This window comes from Hydra viridissima, unplaced genomic scaffold (assembly GCF_058129835.1).
Source record: "Hydra viridissima isolate aposymbiotic clone 2 unplaced genomic scaffold, HvirCarnegie_v1 scaffold_3, whole genome shotgun sequence".
NCBI lineage: Eukaryota > Metazoa > Cnidaria > Hydrozoa > Anthoathecata > Hydridae > Hydra > Hydra viridissima.
Window position 1 is genome coordinate 9,337,356 of NW_028324302.1, and position 19,898 is coordinate 9,357,253.

Genomic DNA, 19,898 nt, shown 5'->3' on the forward strand with positions numbered 1-19,898 from the left:
TTTCTGTCCAACTGACAATGTTTCAAACATGACTTTGACAAATTCATAATTTTATTAGTGACTGCATAAGAGTTTATTGCATAACAAGAGTTCAGAAAAGTTGTTTATTCAGAAATTGTTTTCTAATAAATATTGTTTAAAGCACTAAGTGGTTAGGTTATTTGTATCATGGTGTTGAAAATCTGCAGATTGAGGTGGTGATATCATAATTTGTATAAATATACAAAAAATAGATGCTATAAACATAGTTGTAACTTTTTTATTGTTAAAAGAGTAAGCTTAAGGTGGTTTTTAGTAATTCTCTCTAATTCTAGTTACTTTGCTTTCAGAATTACGGAGCATGGAGGTTAAATAAAATTAGTTTTTGCGAAAGAAAAAAATGTAAAACTTTTAGATTTTTAAAGAATAGTTTTGTTTTTTTTTATCTAAATTTTTTATCTTTCTATTAGTTTGTTGATACAAGCTAAAACCCACTCTGTTGGTAAAAGTAAAGAATCTTCTTCATCAAAAGATTACGTTAATACCTGATTATAGTGATAACGCAAGACTGGGATTATTTTTTAGTAATTGTTAAAATTCATTTGTTTGTATAAGCATAACATTTCTAAGTTTAAAATTATTTGAATCCCTTTTTATTAAAAGTTTTCGATAAAATTTGAAAACTCCATGATATACTTGCATTTTTCTGATATTTTGTAAAAACTAAAATGGGCCTTTCTACGCGGGTCAACATAATACTTGAAAAGGCAATACTTTTCATCGCCTTTTAAGTAACAACAATAGTTTATTAGCCTTAATGATCTTGTGCAAAGGGATGGAATAGGGTTGTGTTGAAATAATATGCTAAGTTTTCTTTGTAATATAGATTTATATAATAAGCAAACTAAATTATCTGACAATAATTTAAAATCATCATTTAGTGTGAAAATTCTTAAAATTGATAGATTGTATTTGTATTTGGAATATGACTTCAATCTTCAGTGATAAAAATGTGATAATAAATTTTCATACAAATCTTACAGATAATTTTTTTAATTATCAGTAAGTTTGTTATGAAATTACCATCAGCCAGAAATCAACATTAACGGCTTTTTTAAAAAATAAAAAATTATTTATAATATATTTATTAAGTATTATTAAAATGTAAGAAACCTTATTTTTCAATTTTACAATCAAATTATTTGAGAAAAAAGCCTGTGGTTTATACATAAAACTGCAAAAATATCGCGGAGTAAGCAGAGTTTTAAACCCTCATTGCCGTTATAGTGACATGTAAACAAATATTGCGTAATAAGATATGTAATATTGATTACACACATATTTTTTACATTGTATGTATGTATGTATGTATGTATGTATGTATGTATGTATGTATGTATGTATGTATGTATGTATGTATGTATGTATGTATGTATGTATGTATGTATGTATGTATGTATGTATGTATGTATGTATGTATGTATGTATGTATGTATGTATGTATGTATGTATGTATGTATGTATGTATGTATGTATGTATGTATGTATGTATGTATGTATGTATGTATGTATGTATGTATGTATGTATGTATGTATGTATGTATGTATGTATGTATGTATGTATGTATGTATGTATGTATGTATGTATGTATGTATGTATGTATGTATAATTTTAAATACTTAGATGTGTACATAAGTGTGTAAATATTTTCTTTCTTCATAGTTTTAAGTTTTAATCATGTCAAAAATAAAAAGTGGAAAAGGCTCCTTGGAAGAAAATAAGTCTTTGTTTGGACTTGCTGAAGCACCATTTTTACAAGTTAGAAGTTTTACAATTTTTGTTTGTGTGTAGTAAAATGCTTTTAATACAAATTAATTTTAAATCAGAATAAATGTGGTTTTGGTTTTTTTAGGATGATTGGCGATGCTTTACTGCATTCTTGTTTCCAAGCAAAAAATGTGATTCTGAAATTATTTCATTTATAAATGATGCTATAAATAGAAGAACTCGAAAACACTTTTCAATTGTTGACTGCTCTTTAATCATACAAGAAGTAAGTTTATGTATTTATTGCAATGTATGTATGTATGTATGTATGTATGTATGTATGTATGTATGTATGTATGTATGTATGTATGTATGTATGTATGTATGTATGTATGTATGTATGTATGTATGTATGTATGTATGTATGTATGTATGTATGTATGTGTGTGTGTATGTATGTATATATGTATGTATGTTTATGTTTTTTAAGTTTTTATGTATATTCATCATATATTACTATGCTAAACTCATTTTCCATTTCTAAACTATTTTTGCCAACATTTTTAATGACTTAAAAGAGCTTCTTAAATATATCTCATATGAAGGGGGAGACGTTTTGTAATATAACTTGTCTTCTTTCATATGACACTGTGATATGTATATATTGATACCTAAAAGGTAAAGTTTTTTTGTAAACTTCTTTGCACTGTTAGTCTACATTTTTTTCCAAATGAGGTCTAAGGTGTTTTAAAAGATTTATTCAAAAAGGCCTATGTAAATCAACTATAATATGTTACATAAGTAAGTCCTGTGTGACAGCATCGTTTTGTGCAATAATGGGAAATCAGATGTATATTTTAACATTATTGATAATTTTAGTTTGTTATAATAGGTGAAATAGATTTTCCATATAACCTTTTTTCCATATAACCTTTTTTCCATAAAACTATTTCTTAGTTCTCCTGAAAAGTTGTGAAAATGTAATGTAGGGACTATATATACTTAACTGCAAAATTAACATACACTTTTAAATTACAACTTAATTTGAAAAATATTATGTATTTCCTGGATTTATCAATTACAAAGAAGATGATAATATTTATTGTTACATGAAACTGGTCTTAGTCAAGATACCATAGAAGAAGACTTCATCTTTTAAATATAGTACCTTGGTCTATAAATATAGCTACTGGTCCCAGATTGTCTGTAGACCACCAAAGAAACAGACTGGCTTTTACATTGAGCCATATGAATTGCTTTATTATTGTTGCTTTAAGGCATATGAATTGCATATGAAACCACTATATATGGAGGCGGCTCATTGATGGTATGGGGCGGAATATCTTTAACCGCTCACACAGAGCTTTTTTTTGTTGATGGTGGATGTTTGACTTCTCAACAATACATAGCAGACATTTTAGAACCCTTTGTGATACCTTTTGCACCATACATTGGAGATGGATTCCTTCTTATGCAGGATAATTCTAGACCACATGTGGCACATATTGTTACTGAATACTTAAATAATGTTAGTATTTTTCAATTTAAGCTGTATTAGTGTGCAGAACAATAATGATCATTTTACTTTGTTTTGTTAAACGAACCATATTTTTGGTTTTAGTTTTTTTTTTCACCATCCTCAAAGTCAATTTTATTATCATCGAAATAATTTGTTCATGTGTTCTATTCTTAATATGTTTGTCAAAATATATAATAATATTGACGACAATTAAAATAAAACGAAATATATAAATGGTGCGTTAATTTTGCGGTTAAATGTGATAAATACATATATATATATATATATATATATATATATATATATATATATATATATATATATATATATATATATATATATATATATATATATATATATATATATATATATATATATATATATATATATATATATATATATATATATATATGATGTTTATAAACTTTTGCACCATTATGTATTCAATAAAATTTGAATTTCTTCCTTCAGTTACAAGTTATCATTTTTTTGAGAAAATTATACTATGTAATCACTTTACATAGTATAATGAGATTTGTTTCAATATTTATTTAGCAATCAGGATTTATCAACTTTACCTAATCAGCTATTTTAAAGCAACCTAGCTCTGCTTTTAAATTAGGCAAATTCTGGATTGCACACTATCAATCAGGAAAAATATAATTAAATAATTACAAAATGCTGATGCAAGTAATAATTTACAGTCCTTATATCATGTTTTGGAGGGGAGAAGTTGTGGATTGTTCCAAAAATTTCATCAGAAGCACTACTATCTGCAGTCTTTCAGTGTTTGAAAAAGTAGGATGCAGAAGATCTGGTGGCAGTATTGTGTTTTGATACAACAGCTTCTAATACTGGTCCTTGTTCTGGTGCATTTTTATTAACAGATTTAAAACAAAATCAAAATTTTCTTGTCTGCTATGTTGCCACCATGTAATAGAGCTAGTTATTGGGGAAGAACTTGAAAAGACTTCAGTAAGTACTTCCACAGGGTCAAAAATCTTTATCTTCAGGAGGCTCAAAGACTAATGGCAGTGATGACATGTGACAGTTTCCTGGCAGCTTCATTAGATGTAAAGGGTAATTTTTTAAGAGGTATAGGATTTGATTTTCAAATAAAGACACATAAAATTTGAAAAATTTGATGAAATCTTTATTTGAGTCGATAGAATGGTTGATATAATTTAATGTTTAAAGATTATTTCATGTAAATGTTGGCCACGGCTCTGCTTTTAGATGACCCATGCGTAAGGTCCAATTTTGGCACACTCTCTCCAACATATCGGCCGGTTTCTCATGAATAAATGCTTCAGTATTGGTTTCCAGTGTGTCAATCAATGCTGGTTTATCCCTGTAGACATTAGCCTTAACATCGCCCCACAAGAAATTGTCCAAAGACGTTAAACCACACGATCTGGGCGGCCAATTGATGGGCCCCAAACGTGAGATAAACTGTTCACTGAACTCACCTCTCAATTGGGCCATTGTTTTGTGTGCTGTGTGGCATGTGGCACCGTCTTGTTGAAAATCCATGTCAGCCAAGTTCAATTCTTCCATTTCGGGCAAAAAGAAGTTTGTAATCATCGCCCATTCACCAAATGTTAAATGTTGTGGGAGGTGGTGTGGTTTCAATTCTTGCACCAGCTGTATCTTGCAAGGTTTTACACTCAAATCCTTTCACAAAATTTTTCATGTAGTGGAGTAACAGAGGCCCAATTGCTGCAAACAGCCGCAAATCAACATTTCACGGTCATCACTAACACTGGCGGATACAACCGCAACATTTTCTTTGGTCCTCACTCTACTTATGCATGTTGGTGGTTTAATGTCCAATAATGTAAACTAGGTTCGAAATTTAGTCACAAGCTTCCGATTACCTCCCTCAGTAGGCCGATCAAACTGCCCATAAATTGGAAGAAGTGTGTGATGCACTCTCTTAACCGAGCATGAATTTTGATAGTAAAATTCAATAATTTGCAAGGGTTGTTCATTCGTAAGTCAATTCATGGTTAAATTATAGACCAAACTGAACAAGTTTGACAATGACACAAGACACGATGCATGTGTGATCTGTCAAAACCAGTAAAAAGATACCAGCAAAAAAATTAACCTTCAAATCTTTAGTGACAACATCCTTGGAGCTTCATCTGTGAAATCTTTAGTGGCAATATTTTTTGACATCCTTGAGCTTCCTCAAGTTTATTTACTAGCTGAACAGGAAAAAGATGACTACAGAGAGTTCCTTGAGCTTTTAGTTGTATTTCTTGGAGATGTCCCTACCCATGGGATGTCCCTACTCATGGGATGTCCCTGCTTTTGGGATTAGATTTCAAGAAATTTCAGGCATGGTTGATGTCCTAAAAAAATTATGTTGAACAAGTAAATTGTTCTATTATCATACATCTAAGAGTTTTGATGAGGGTATCAATTGCTGTTGAGATCTTGTTGAATAATTTCAGACTTATAGGACAACTGCTGAGATATCCACATAATGCTATTTTAGCTGCTACAAGTTAGTAGCTTAGGCTTCATTTGTAACATTTTTCAGAGGTATCAATCGGTCCCTATCAGTTGGTATGATCAGTTGATATATATCAGAGGAACTTGTGGTAGGTATCAGAGGAATCTTTTTGATGTCAGTGTCAAACAATTCCAAGAGACTGATGCTTGCCACTATGGAAGAGGTAACACCTGATCATCTACCATAAAGATCCTATACAAAGTGAGAAATATTTCTTGGCACCTAATGTCTTAAACAATTCTGTACAGATAATTCAAGAAAGTTTTTTGCATTGCTTGAAATCCAAGGCACATTGTTAACACAGGGTCCTTCTCATTGGGAATATGAATCATATGAAAAAGCACTTGAAGTATTGACATGGTTGACAATCTTTAATAATAGGGCTGAGAGAGGGGCAGCTCTTATTCAATATTTCAACAGAGGGATAAAAAAAGAGGAGTATCAACTACAGTTTCACCTTCAGGTCATCCAGAAGATCATCATAGTCAGTTTCCTGACTGTACTAAAAAAAATCTTCTAGCACATACTTGTTTGAGTGGTCAATAAGTGAATTTAGTCCACTTGAACGTTCTGATGAAACAATGATACAAGCCTTACTTGGACACAACACCAGTAGTGACAGAATATTTTGATGTCTGATGTTCAAAGCATTACTTCTGCAGTTTAAGTGACTAAATTACTTAATGTTTTAATGTTAATTTTAAATGTAAAAGATCAATAGTCAAGTTTGAAGGAATTTTTTTTTTAATTTAGAAATAAGTTTTTAAATTTAATAATAATTTATTTGATGATAAAACCTAATGGCTTAACTTTTAACATCACATAAAAACTTAATATAAAACATTTTTTTAAATGCCTCATTAAAGTCAAATGTCTAAAATATTCAAGTCCTGGGTATAATTTACCATATACATACATATAAAAGAAACAAGTATTTTGTAATATAATTTTTTTTTTTACATGATCCTTTGGAATATATGTTGTGTGTATATATATATATATATATATATATATATATATATATATATATATGTATGTATGTATGTATATATATATATACATATATATACATATATATATATATACATATATATACATATATGTATATATACATACGTATATATATATGTATATATACATAATTACATATATGTATATATGTATATATACATATATACATATATACATATGTATATATATATATATGTATATATACATAATTACATATATGTATATATGTATATATGTATATATACATATATACATATATACATACATATTATGTATGTATATATGTATATATGTATATATACATTTATACATATATACATATATACATATATACATACATAAATACAAGCATAAATACATACATACATACACATACATACATACACATACATACATACACATACACACATACACATACATACATACATACACATCATACATACATACATACATACATACATACATACATACATACATACATACATACATACATACATACATACATACATACATACATACATACATACATACATACATACATACATACATACATACACACACATTGCTAAAAGTGTTATCTTAAAAATGATAAAATAGTTTAGAAATATGAGTTACACAGAGTAAATAGATAGTCTCTCTGCCGATTTATTTGAGCTAGGGAATTTTTTAAATTGTATTCTTTATGATTCTTCATTGTTGTTTTTATTTATTTTGTTATAAATAAAAACAATAATGAAGAATCATAATGAATATAATTAAAAAAATATATATGGCAAACAAAGGAAACATTTTGTATTGTATTTATATAATGATATATACATAATAAAAACATTTGTAACATTTTATATTGTATTTATGATTACATTTTTTGAGGAGGAAAGAACATTCAAAAGGAGGACAATTAGTCACCTTAATAATTGAGGCAATAATATTTAATTTAGTTTTTGAATATATGATACTATGAAACAATATTTATATCTTTATGTTACATTTTTTTTAAGGCAAGACAAATAGCACAGTCCAATAAAAGTAAGTTAAAATCTCTAGTGACAAAAACTCCTCAATTTATTGAAATATGTGATAGAGTTAAAGACTTAGTTGACCAAGGTGAATTTATTTCACCCAAAATATTTGCCTTGGTGCTGAAGTTCAAGTTTTTAATGATAAAAGAAAAGGCAAATATAGAAAAAGAATCTAGACAGGTATTACATTTATTAGTTAATGTTTATACTTATATTTAGAACAAATTTTTTAAAGTAAATAGTTTTACAGTGACTTTTGCATTCAGTCAGCATTAACTAACATACTTGAAGTTTTAGCCTTACTCTATTAAATCTTTGTTTTCTTTTTAATTTTTTTAAAGTTCAAGTTGACTATTTGATATTTAAAAAAAAATTGCGGTTTTTAAAATGGTCTATTTTAACTCAGTCATTGTTTTGAATGTTGTGTAATTTTTTTCAATGATGTCTTATTAATGTTAAATATTGATAGAATTAGTATACTTAGCAAGTATTAGTTATATACATCAACAGTATAGTAATAATTTTACTCAACGCTTTTTCCTATTTATACAACCTCACTTTCTAGCTTAGTAATTAACTGTTAATTTAATTATTAAATTGACTTTCAGCTATTATTCTTCAGATAATTCAATGTGTTTCTTTAGTTGGATGATGATTTAAAAAAATTGGAAATAGAGAAATCCATTACAAAATTACAGTCTCCTTCTAAAGTTGGGAAAAAGGCCTTAAACAAAGAAGAAATTATTCCTACTCTTAAGAAAAATACAAAATTGAAATTACGAGGAGAAGATGCAGATAAAAGTATGATGATAGGTGAATACATTCTACTACTTCATATTTTGTTTATTTATGTTAATTATATTGTGTTTTTCTAATAAGCAGTTTTTGTAGATCAAAGTTATCCTACTGTAATTCTTGAATCAATTATTTTGGATTTTAAATACTAAAAGTTAGTTTTCTGAAGTAATGCTTATTGAGTTTTAAATAATCAATTATCAAATATAAAATATATGTGCAGATATCAAAAGTTGTTTGAATGAATCAGGGATATTAAGATTTTTAATTTTTTTTAAGTTTTTTTTTTTATTTACTCTGCTATTAAACAATATTTTCAATATACTTACCCTGAAAAAGAATGCTAATGGACTGGTACTCCCACTGGGTAAATTGTGCAAGTTAGTTTTAATGAGTGCTTTTGGTGCTCCTACTGACTCAATTATACAAGTTTAGTATTTATTGTCATAATATTAATAAAGCTGTAAATATAAGAAACTTAACTTTAGTAATGAAGACTATGCTTCTGCGATACTTACTGAAAAATCCAATCAAGCAGTATCAATAATAGTTTTCATTGTGCCAATGATTTACTGATACCATCTGCAGTTGTTGAAGGATTGATCCTTGTTGTTACAACAGAGTAACAGAAAGCAAAAATTGAAACTACAAATTGATGAAGTTGACAATGCATCAAATGCTCTATCACCAATCATCACAGAGCATCTCAGGTCTCAAATCAGCAAATTCCTAAAATGACTTCAACCAAAAAAAGCAGCAATGAGATAACATAGCAAAAAAGTAGCTACAAACTAGGATGTTATACAACTTTAGAAATACAATATTATATGAAATATTATAGAAATTACTCATACTTTACAACAATAAAAAAATATTCAAAGGTGTTTTTATGAAAGTTTGAAAGATCTTAATGATAGTTACTCTTTTTGTTATTCTTTCTGTAATGTTTAAACTAGGGTTTCTGAACATTGTTAACAGTAACAGTAACAGCTGTTTTTTCAATTTTTTAAAATTAAAAGCGACAAAAATTTAAAACTTAAAGTTTTTTCATGCGTTCATATAACGATTAAATTCTATTTCAATATTATAATGAGTTTTAACTACATAAAGTTTCATTCAAACCTGAAAATATTCAAACTTTTTGATTCAAACATTTTCAGATTAAAGTTTAATTATTTATATTTAAAAAATTAACAATTGCTAAGAGAAAAGTTTCTTAAACAAAAAGTTTATTAAAGCAATTTAAATTTACTTTGATTTGATTTTCTTTTTTAATAACAATTTAATAAATAGTTTAAAAAGTAGGATAAGTAACTTTAATAAATAACTTTAGTCCAGTAGTTAGCATTTTTTATAAAAAAAACTAAGCACACAGGCTAGTACTAGGGAGTATCCTAGTTTTTCTATTCATATTCTTAGCAATGTCAGCCTGGATATAGGCAACAAAGCGGAAAAATCCAATTACAAAAGAGTTAGTGTTAGCATTGTAAAAAAATAATAAACAAAAGGACAGTGTTAGCATTGTAAAAAAGTAATAAAATGCTCAGGAAATTCTACAACTACCTTTAAAAATCACTTAAAAAGTCACAGACTTTGTTTAGATAAGGCAACAGAATCAATCATATAAACAGATGAGAGAGCAAGTGAGAAGGGATAAAATGGAAGGCATTTCAATTCGAGCCATAACCAGAAATAAATACATTTGCTAGTCAATACCTCGAGATGGATTTAAACTCCCCGCTAACGAAAGTGATGTAATGAAACTTCTGCACAATGATTTTGATAAAAAGCAAAAAAAAAAAAAAGGTTGACACCATAAAATCAAAAGTAGCCAATAAAGTTTAGCATGACTGTCAATGAGGTTACTACTTTAAGAGAATGAAGATATTTCGGAGTTAATATTCATGATAAAACTGACATCATCACATATAAAACAGGATTAATTCAAGTTTTGGGTTCATACAGTATGCTTGATATGGTTGAAATAATGAAACAACATCTAAGTGTTTTTGGAATATTGATGAAATAAGATTTGGCTGCATCTACACAGGATGGAGCATCTGTAAATAAGAAGTATATTCGAAATTTAGATGTTAGTGGTCATTTTTATCTTCATAATGGTCTACATCTTGAAGTATGTGACAAACTTTATAAGAAAAAACATGATATCGAAGACTTGAGCATAATATTAAGCGGCGCCTGTGATGATGATAACGATGAAAATGATTCTTTTGATGAAGACACCAATTTTAAAGTTATAAATGATGAGTGTGAAGATGATATTGACTACAATGATTTACTTAAGAACTCACACAAGTTGATAAAATGCATCAAGCTGTTAAGTGTTCGAAATCAAGTTTTTCAATCAAAAGTCAAGGCTCTAGTTGGAAAAGAAATTGAGCTTCATCTTGATTAAAAGCTCACTGGAACACAATACCAATAATGCTTGAGCCATAGACAGAGACGGCAATTCAAGAAATTTTAATAGAATTTAGCGTAGATTTAAGTTTAGCCAATAATGTAGACTTCTATCCCTTAAAAGGTTTACAAGAGGCAATGAAACCTATTAAACTAGTTATAGATAATCTTAGTAGAGAAGATGCAACACTGTTGAGCTCTGATGCAATATTAGAATTTATGTTTGAGAAACTTTCTTTAGTTAACAGTGAAATTAACAAAATATTGATGGATAATTTGAGAATTAGAGTCCATGAGTGCCTGAATACAGATTTCAGAATTTACTATGCTGTCTAAAGAATTCTAAAATAACCCCATCAATAGAAAACAAATTTTGCAGGCTTGTTAGCATCTTGACTTTTTGGTGTTCATGGTGTTAATATTATTGAAGCAACTTCCAGTAATCCAACAGATGAAGTTTTAACTTTACAAGAAGAACTTAATGTGTTGCTGAAGAAAATGAATCACCAATAGTGTCTTCTGGACAGGACTTTTTCAGATGGTTAGAAGCTGAATTTACTCTTTTTAAAAATACAGGCCAACATACAGAAAACCTACAAAAGCTTTATGATGCATTATTAACAATTAAGCCCACATCTACGAATGTTGAAAGAGTATTCTCTGTGTGCGCCAACTTTTGTTCAAAAATAAGATCACAACTTTCAGATTATTTATTATCAACTCTTGTATTTTTGAAATACTATTATAAAAAGTAAAGTTTATGTTAGGGTATAAATTACTGGAAAATATTGTACTCTTGCCTGCTTAATACAAGGAGGGTGGGTGGGGGTAATAAAAAAAAAGGGGGGGTGCAAATTTCAAAAACAGTAAAACAGCTGTTAACAGCTCTTTTTAAAAATTCTAAAACAGTGAAACAGCTGCTTTTTAAAAACCACTTTTTTCAGAAACCTTAGTTTAAAAAATATAAGATACAGGGGCTTATTACCACTTTTAGAAATACCATGATCAAAAGATTTGTATTTCTTGATCATGATGGAAGAATAATTATTTCAGTAATTTAATTACAAAAGGCAAAAGATTTCTGTTTTACATAGATGCTTTTCTACTTATTTAGTTTGAAAAAGTAGTTTGTATTTTTTTACAGATCTAACTTGATTTAACTGAAGTCAGGTTTGATTGTATGGTGTGTGATAAAATTGAAAATTTTTTGTTATCTCATTTAAAACCTAAAAAGTGTACAGATGAGGTATTTTTAATCCACCCAAATCTAGGACTGTATACAGTACAATGTTTAAGAAGGTTTGGGGAAAACATGCAATGTGCTCTTATTCTGTATTTAAAAAATCAAAAGTTCCTATTAGTTCTTGCTTGAGATTTTACATGTTATGAAATGCAAGAACAAATCTTCTAACTTTGCATGGGAACATGATTCTAAAAGTAAATTTCAATAAAAGTGCAGTACTTTTTGAAATGTGAAAATCAAAGCAACTTCAAACTATTCAATTAACTGAAGTTTCAGTTGTTTTTTTTAAAGAAAATAAACTCAAATACCTATGTTAATTATGCATTTCTTCCTTTATTTTCTCTATTCTTTGAAATTTTTTTCATTTAGCTTTTAAAGTTTATAGAAATAAAGAAATTTAAAATATTCTGCCTGATATTTGATTTGTAAAACAATATTTATTTTATCATTTTAACGTTTTTATGAGTGTTCCTATTTATTTTAAAAAGTAAGCAAATAATAAATAAATACGTTGAAACAAATATCATTCTTATTAATATTTAAATACACAGTGTGGTTTCTTTACTAGATGATAAACCTGATGGGGAAAATGATCCACACCATTATATAATAGTAATTGGTGTAACAGATGTATCAATTATTGGCTATCTTTCTGAAATCAAAGTTCCTGTGAATGCAATTATCAATATAAAAACTGAATACAACCAAAAACTTTGTTCATTTGATAGTGAAATTAGTTCAGAAGTTGTTCATATTCAGGTCAGAGTATTAAATATATGGTGGCAATGCAATATTTTTAATTTATTCAAGTATTTAGCATTTTTAAATAACTTTATAGAGCAATTAGTCAATTAACCCTATGGATTTAATAATAAAATCCATAGGGTTAATTGACTGAATAATGTATGATAAAGATATACATCAGTAAATAAGTATCTCCTTGCTAAAATGATTCAAAGTTGATAAAAGACATTTTTAAATCACTTATTGTTATGGGTTCACAATGGGTGACCCAATGATAACACCATTTTTTTCCTAACATCTTTTTAATTAGGTTGGCAACCATAAAAGTTTCTCGTAATGTGAAATTTTTTGGGTAACAATTGTCAATATTGAAATTAGTAAAATCAGGGTTCTGATCATTTTATTTTATTTTTTTCCTGTTCTAGATATGTTTATATATTGTTTTTTGCAGGTCCTGTCTTGGTAACTGGTACCATTTTATTATTTTGCAGACTCAGATCTGTTTTTTTTAGCATCTTTGAACATTCTTTTAAACAAATATATTTGTTGGATCTGTTTATTTATTCCAAGGATATATTTACTGAATCTAGAGCCCTTTATATTTTTTGCATATCTGGCATCCAGACCTTATGCTACAGAATTTAATTTTTCCACAGGTTCTAATAACCAAATATCTATTAGTATGTTATTAAATTATTAACATTCTATTAGTAAATCTATAAACATTTTCAAAAACTCCTATGGCAGATTAAAAACAAATTAACTATATTTTAACCTTAAGTAAAAGCTGTTATAGTCTAACAACTACTGTTGTTAAACTCCATACTCAACTCTCTGCATTGAGTATTACAGCAAACATTTATTATTATTATTATTATTATTATTATTATTATTTTTTTTTTTTACTTGTATTTTTTGTAGATTTGAATTGGGTCCTTAGTAAGTTTTGAATGCTAGACAAAGTTCAAAGCAATATTTTTATTAAAACTTTTTACAAAAACGTGGAAAGTTTTTCTGTAATAGATATAAATCCTTATGGAATATTTGGTCAAAATATTTGTTCAAAATATTTGTTCAAATGAAGAAACTCTTTTGATTTCGTGCATTGTTAATTAAGTGTTTACTTGAAAAACATAGCTGTAGTGAAAGAAAGTGTACTAAAACCTAAGGGACATTTTATTCCTCATAGTTTATGAGAATTAAACATTTCAAGAATGTATAATTTGTTGAACTACTTTGTTGAACTCTATTTGTTTACTGCCTGTCTTGGTCTTTAATTGGATTACTTTGGAATGGTCAGCAGGGTATTGTAGAGTAACTCAAGATTTGGATTTCGAACCTCTGTTGCTGCAAAAACATTTAACTCTTTGTCAATAAATGATGAAATATTTGGCAGTTTCTTGCTGGTTACACAGGTTTACTCTTGTATGAAGTTTTACGATTTTTCTGATATTGTTTTTTTCTTGTACAATCTTGTACAATCTTTGTATTTTGATCTCCAACTACTTGACATATATGATCTTGATAAGCTTGGTTTGGAAACAGTTGGTGAAATTCTTTTGCCTTTTTTTGCATTACTTTTTTAGAAGACATTAGAAGCAAATCATCTTGTTCTTTTAAGCATTTGGAATCATAGAGAAAATGTAACAAGCTGACTAGTTCTACTTCTAGCCTTTCTATGACTCATTTTTCTATGACACAGTTGACAATACAAAAAGAGCTTCGCTAATTGCTTTTTGCAAGAAAAGGAACCTATCGATCATGGCTAACATTGAATCCCATCTTGTCTAGCAATTTCTTATTATTGTAAGTTCTTTTCCATGTTCTAGCTGAAGTAAATGAGCATAGCAAAGCTGATGTTCCAATGCAGACAATCAGCCCATTTTTTTCATTACTAAAACCCCATCTGTTACTGCACAAGCAATTGAAGTTTCAACATCCATATCAAACTGACCCAAATGATTTTTAAGAATGACATCCTAATGACTGTTTTGCTTATGAACATTAATGTGTGTATATCATTAATTTTTTGAAGAAGTAAATTCATCCAATGAAATAATGAAATGCTTTTGCTTCTTTTCTTCAGTTTTATGTTTAATTTCTTCCCAAATTTAGTCATGTTGATGATAGACCCTGTACCATTCCATTGATTTATCTTTAGGTAGTTTTAGTCCTTTACCTATTTACACATTAAATTGAATACTACATACATACTATTAATAAAATGATTAACTAAAAAATCAACCCAAAAATTTAAAGCATTATTTAAAACTCAAACACAACAATTAAAAGACTAATAAAATTTTAAATCATTTAATTATTGCATAAGGTTTTTTTTTGTAAATAAAAACCAATACCATGATGGGATATTATGAGCAATTTCCAGGTTTTTCCCAGTTCCATAATCCCGGTTCCATCTTAACTTTTTTTTTCTTCTAAAAATGAATTTATCTCCTTTACAAATAGATTTTGGTAAAAGAGATAAATTTGTTTTTAGAAAAAGAAAAACTTAAATGTAATGTCATTTTTATTCTACAAACACTATATTTCTGAACTTTAAGTCTTCTATTTTATAACCATCAGTTTTATTCTCTTTCCATTTGTGCATTATGTAAAGATGGGAAGTTTATTAAAAACATCACTTAAAGTATACAAGTATTATAGGTATGATGCTTAAGTAAGACATCCCTGTTAACTTAGTTTTCTAAAAATGCTATATTACTATATTCATTTAATTCTTTAAAAAGTTAACTTGAAAAACATCTGAAATATTTTTGTATGGAAAAAATACTGTAACAATATTTTGTAAAACAGTAGGCTGTAGTTTTTGCAATACAATTTATTTTTAGTTCATGATCAATGAACCTTCAATATGCAAACGTTTTTTTTTAGCCTGTTTTCAATAAATTTTCAAAAAGTCAGGCTCAAACTATTTATTGCAATGCTAGTTTACAATCTTGAGTTTGATTTTTCTAGAAAATAATTTTTTTTTGTAAAACTTTGCTTTGTTATAAAAGCAGTTTTATTTTTTGTACAGACAATATTATTTTAGAATTATATACTTTACTTTATTTTTTAAAAGATGAATAAGATTTAATGAGAAATTTTATTTGATATTAAAATTTCTTGTTATGTGTTAATCTTACACTTGCACATAACTACTAAATCGTATTGAAGATTCTATTGATTGAGTCACTGCAGATTTTTTAAATGGATAATATGTAGTGAAAACTTGTTATGGTATAGTTTTTTAAAAGATTTAATAAAATTTTTTTTTAGATTAATGATATGAGGGCTGTAGATAGTCCATCTGATGTTGACCAAAATTTAAACCATTTATGGAAAACAATTGAGACATTGTTTAAATCTGCTGATTTTAATAGTATATTACGTAATGTAGCAGTATTGGAACTTTTTGTTCCTGAAGAATGTTTTCCAGAGAAAGAAATGATGCTTAACATGCAGCTGCTTAACATGCTTGATCAGGAAAAAAAAGTAAAGAAATTTATAAATATATTTGTTTAAAAGTACAATTTATTTCTCTACATTTGTTGCTTTCTGTTCTACTCTTTGATCACATTGAATTTAAATGAAATTACTTCAAATTTCTTCATTATTCAATTACTAAATATATTGTCTTAAAACAAACCACTCCTTTTCTTCCATATCAGTATCTCATTTTTAAGCACCCCCAGATCAAACAGTTTTAAAATCCACAAAACTCAAATGCTAATTGTATTACATATACAAGCTAATGTGTGTCCCAACCCTGTCATATTAAAATTCGTAAATCATGTTAAATGTAAATTATATTTAGAAAAATTATTGTCATTTTCAATTTTTTAAAGAGTTATTTATAAGTAATAAGTTATTCATCTATAAACCATCCCTTAAATAAAATTGTTATAATCATGAGTAAATATGAATTTTTAGTTTATATTTAAGAATAACAACAATAATTTCCTTTTAATAGTAGTAATCTTAATTTTTTTTTTAAACTTTTAACCTACAAAGAATACATTTGCAGCATGGTTATTTGACAGATTATCTGAACTTTGTTATAAGTGTCTAGAGCTGTATGAAGACTATCAACTTTATTTAAACTTTATGAATGTCAAGGATGTGTCCATCAACCCTAAATGTCTTTTTCCTTCTCTGTTAGCTAAAACTTCACCTGCTAAGTCATCAGGTATGTTAAAACAATTTATACTAACAACCTTGAAATAGTTCTTTTTTCTTACTGATTTATTTTTTTTTATTTAATTAAAAAAGGACCTACATTAGTTGATAAGAATGATGTGCAATCAAGTTGCAAAAAAGTCCTATATAAGCATCTAAAGTTAAATATTATAGTTTGGCATTTTTTAAATTTTTGTTAAAGATTATGAAGTAAAAATAAAAATATTATTTATCATACAGGTGTAGGAAACAACCAACCATTTACTGATCTGCGTTATTACAATAAGTTAATGAATCATGTTCCCATGCAAGGTGAAACTGTAAACATAATTTTAGATTGTCTTCTAGAGCAGGTAAAAAACAGCATGTTCTTGGTATTCTGAAGATTCTCTTTTTCTGTTAGTAAATGTCAATTTAATCAAACCTTTTTTTACTGTATTAAGCTCTGTTACTTTATAGTTATGTTCTTGTTAACATGCGTAACTTTTTATACTAAATAGTTCTGCATATTGTAAAATATGTTGAGTTTGTTGCAAGTGTTCTATTATCAAGTATTAAAAAATATTTTGAAATTTTTATTTTATGTTATAGGTTGTTATCTTGGTTGATGGGCATCAGCCCCTTTATAAAGAACTTTCCTCATCAGAAGAAGTTGATGAAATAGTAAAAAATTATTTGGAAAATATTTTAGGCCATATTGGAAGTAGAAACAATTCTGTAAGGATTTTTCTTTCTTTTTACAGATTTTTTAATTATATTTATAAAGTTTATAGTTCCTACTTTGTTTTCTAAATTAATGAGTAATCATACATTTTTTTACTATCTTAGGTATGTTGGAATAAGAAGAAAGACCTACCCAAAAAGCCTCAAGTTGTGTATCATGGAGATATAGCTAAAACATATCTTATGAATATTTTTAATGAAGAACTTTATTTTAAAAAACGTGAAGAGAAAATGCGAAATATTCATCCTTATGGAAACTTTATGAATTATTTTAAATTTAAGGAAGAAAAATGGATTGAAATTTTAACAAGCCGAAAGCAGCTCTTTAAGAATTGTTCTAGCCTGGATATTAGTGAAGAAAATTTTGAACGTGCTTTATGTCAATATATATTTGAATCTCTTCCACTTCAGTCAATGTCAGATGAAGGCCATGTAATAGAATGTGATAATCTAAAGGAACAATATGAAAAAATTTCATGCTCTTGGGATCATCCCCATTATGCTGCCTCTAACAAAAAAATTGTTCAGGAAGCTAATATATCATTACGAAATTTAGATATTTATTGTTGGCTTGAGAGGTTTGAAGCAAGCGTTTTATATCAGGTTGTTTTTGTAAAAGTTTCACCATTTTTATTTTACATAATTATAAAATAACTTGAAATAGTGTCCAAATCAATATTATTAAGACTATGGTGTTGTTTTCAAAACAGACTACTATTTTTTTATTGCAGCTTAGATGTGTGGTCAGTGTAATTCTATTTTAACAATTTGGTACTACAGATTTTTTTAAGCTTTATTGTTAAAAATTTTACAAGTAATTTTAACGTTTATAAATTTGGATATTCTTCTCAGATACTTGATAAATGCTCTGAGCTAAGACCTTACATAAGAACCTATTACTGTTATGGTAGTAATAAGTTGATGTTGATAATGCATAATCCTTGTAATAAAAGCATGTACAATAAAATCTCTTGGAGTGGATGGTTGCATTCAGATGTTGGTTTCAGAAGTTATTTACAAAATATTGCAAATGATATAAAAGAATGGGTTATAAAGAAAAAAAAAAACTTACTTGAGAAGGAAGAAGAAAATACTGATAAATTAACTGTTTTGCTAAAGGAATCTCTTTCTATTAAAGACAAAAGCAGGTTTAAAACTTGTAGTTGAATGATTGTAAATAAGATTATGTTTTTAGTTAACAGTTATTAAAAAAACTTAAAATAATAATTGCCTAAAAAATTACAGCAAAGAATATCATTTAGGTATGGGTTAAAAACAAGAGCCGAGATAAAAGTAGACAATGAACATCTTATGAGCGGTGTAAAAGATAAAGAGTTAAAAGTTAGAACAAAAAGTGGAAAAAATAATCAGAGAAAGTCTCCAGATTTGAAAAAACCAGGTTTTTCTTGTTAACAAATTTACAGTTTCAAGGTTATATAAAGATATCATATGAAAGCCATAGCCATATAACGCCCACAGACAATTTTTGATATTAAAATTATTATTTATTTACAGTTTTGAAATCAGAAAGGCAACCTTCAGCATCTTCAAAAAAGAGAAGTGAAAATTTATTAAGTACAGATAAATCTATTAAGAATGTTGAAGAGGCAATAAAGGGACCAGACATGTTGTATGATTTTTATGGTTATAATCTTGGTGATGACCTACTTCATTTAAACTATGAATGCATGTATCTTTTTCCACAAACTAATTGTTGTATTAAGATAGAAAAAAATGTCTTCCTCAATGGTAATACATACATTGGAATAAATGTAATCAAAGGTTGCAATTTTTTTTATCTGGAGTTTGTAAATCCTCTAACTGAAGTAGAAGTTGATGCCCTGAACAAAGAAACTAGAAAAGAGAAATTGATTAACTTAAATGATTGTGGTGCGCATCTTTGCATACTTTGTTATTAAGTTTAGAAATGTTGAACTTTTTACAAGTTCGACCTACATATTACTTTATTTAACAAT

At 27.5% G+C, this 19,898-nt stretch overlaps 1 protein-coding gene across 6 annotated transcripts in view; it reads left to right on the plus strand.

The window, feature by feature from the left end:
• Positions 1 to 1,636: 1,636 nt before the first annotated feature.
• LOC145202136 (sperm-associated antigen 17-like) overlaps positions 1,637 to 19,898 on the plus strand; it is a 38,489-nt gene continuing 20,227 nt past the window's right edge. For 3 of the 6 annotated variants that reach the window (XR_016451175.1, XR_016451176.1, XM_090083206.1), the window contains exons 1-13: positions 1,659 to 1,798; positions 1,893 to 2,033; positions 7,800 to 8,000; positions 8,465 to 8,633; positions 12,845 to 13,035; positions 16,300 to 16,515; positions 17,035 to 17,209; positions 17,440 to 17,552; positions 17,791 to 17,916; positions 18,028 to 18,525; positions 18,775 to 19,070; positions 19,185 to 19,321; positions 19,438 to 19,812. Coding sequence is in view for 3 of the 6 variants with exons in the window: in XM_090083206.1 (XP_089939332.1) it covers positions 1,718 to 1,798; positions 1,893 to 2,033; positions 7,800 to 8,000; positions 8,465 to 8,633; positions 12,845 to 13,035; positions 16,300 to 16,515; positions 17,035 to 17,209; positions 17,440 to 17,552; positions 17,791 to 17,916; positions 18,028 to 18,525; positions 18,775 to 19,070; positions 19,185 to 19,321; positions 19,438 to 19,812 (2,719 nt within the window). In the remaining 3 variants the exon portion in view is untranslated. Of the gene's footprint in view, positions 1,799 to 1,892; positions 2,034 to 7,799; positions 8,001 to 8,464; positions 8,634 to 12,844; positions 13,036 to 16,299; positions 16,516 to 17,034; positions 17,210 to 17,439; positions 17,553 to 17,790; positions 17,917 to 18,027; positions 18,526 to 18,774; positions 19,071 to 19,184; positions 19,322 to 19,437; positions 19,813 to 19,898 lie in introns of all 6 variants that reach the window. The other 3 variants (XR_016451177.1, XM_090083204.1, XM_090083207.1) reach the window with 3 other exon arrangements.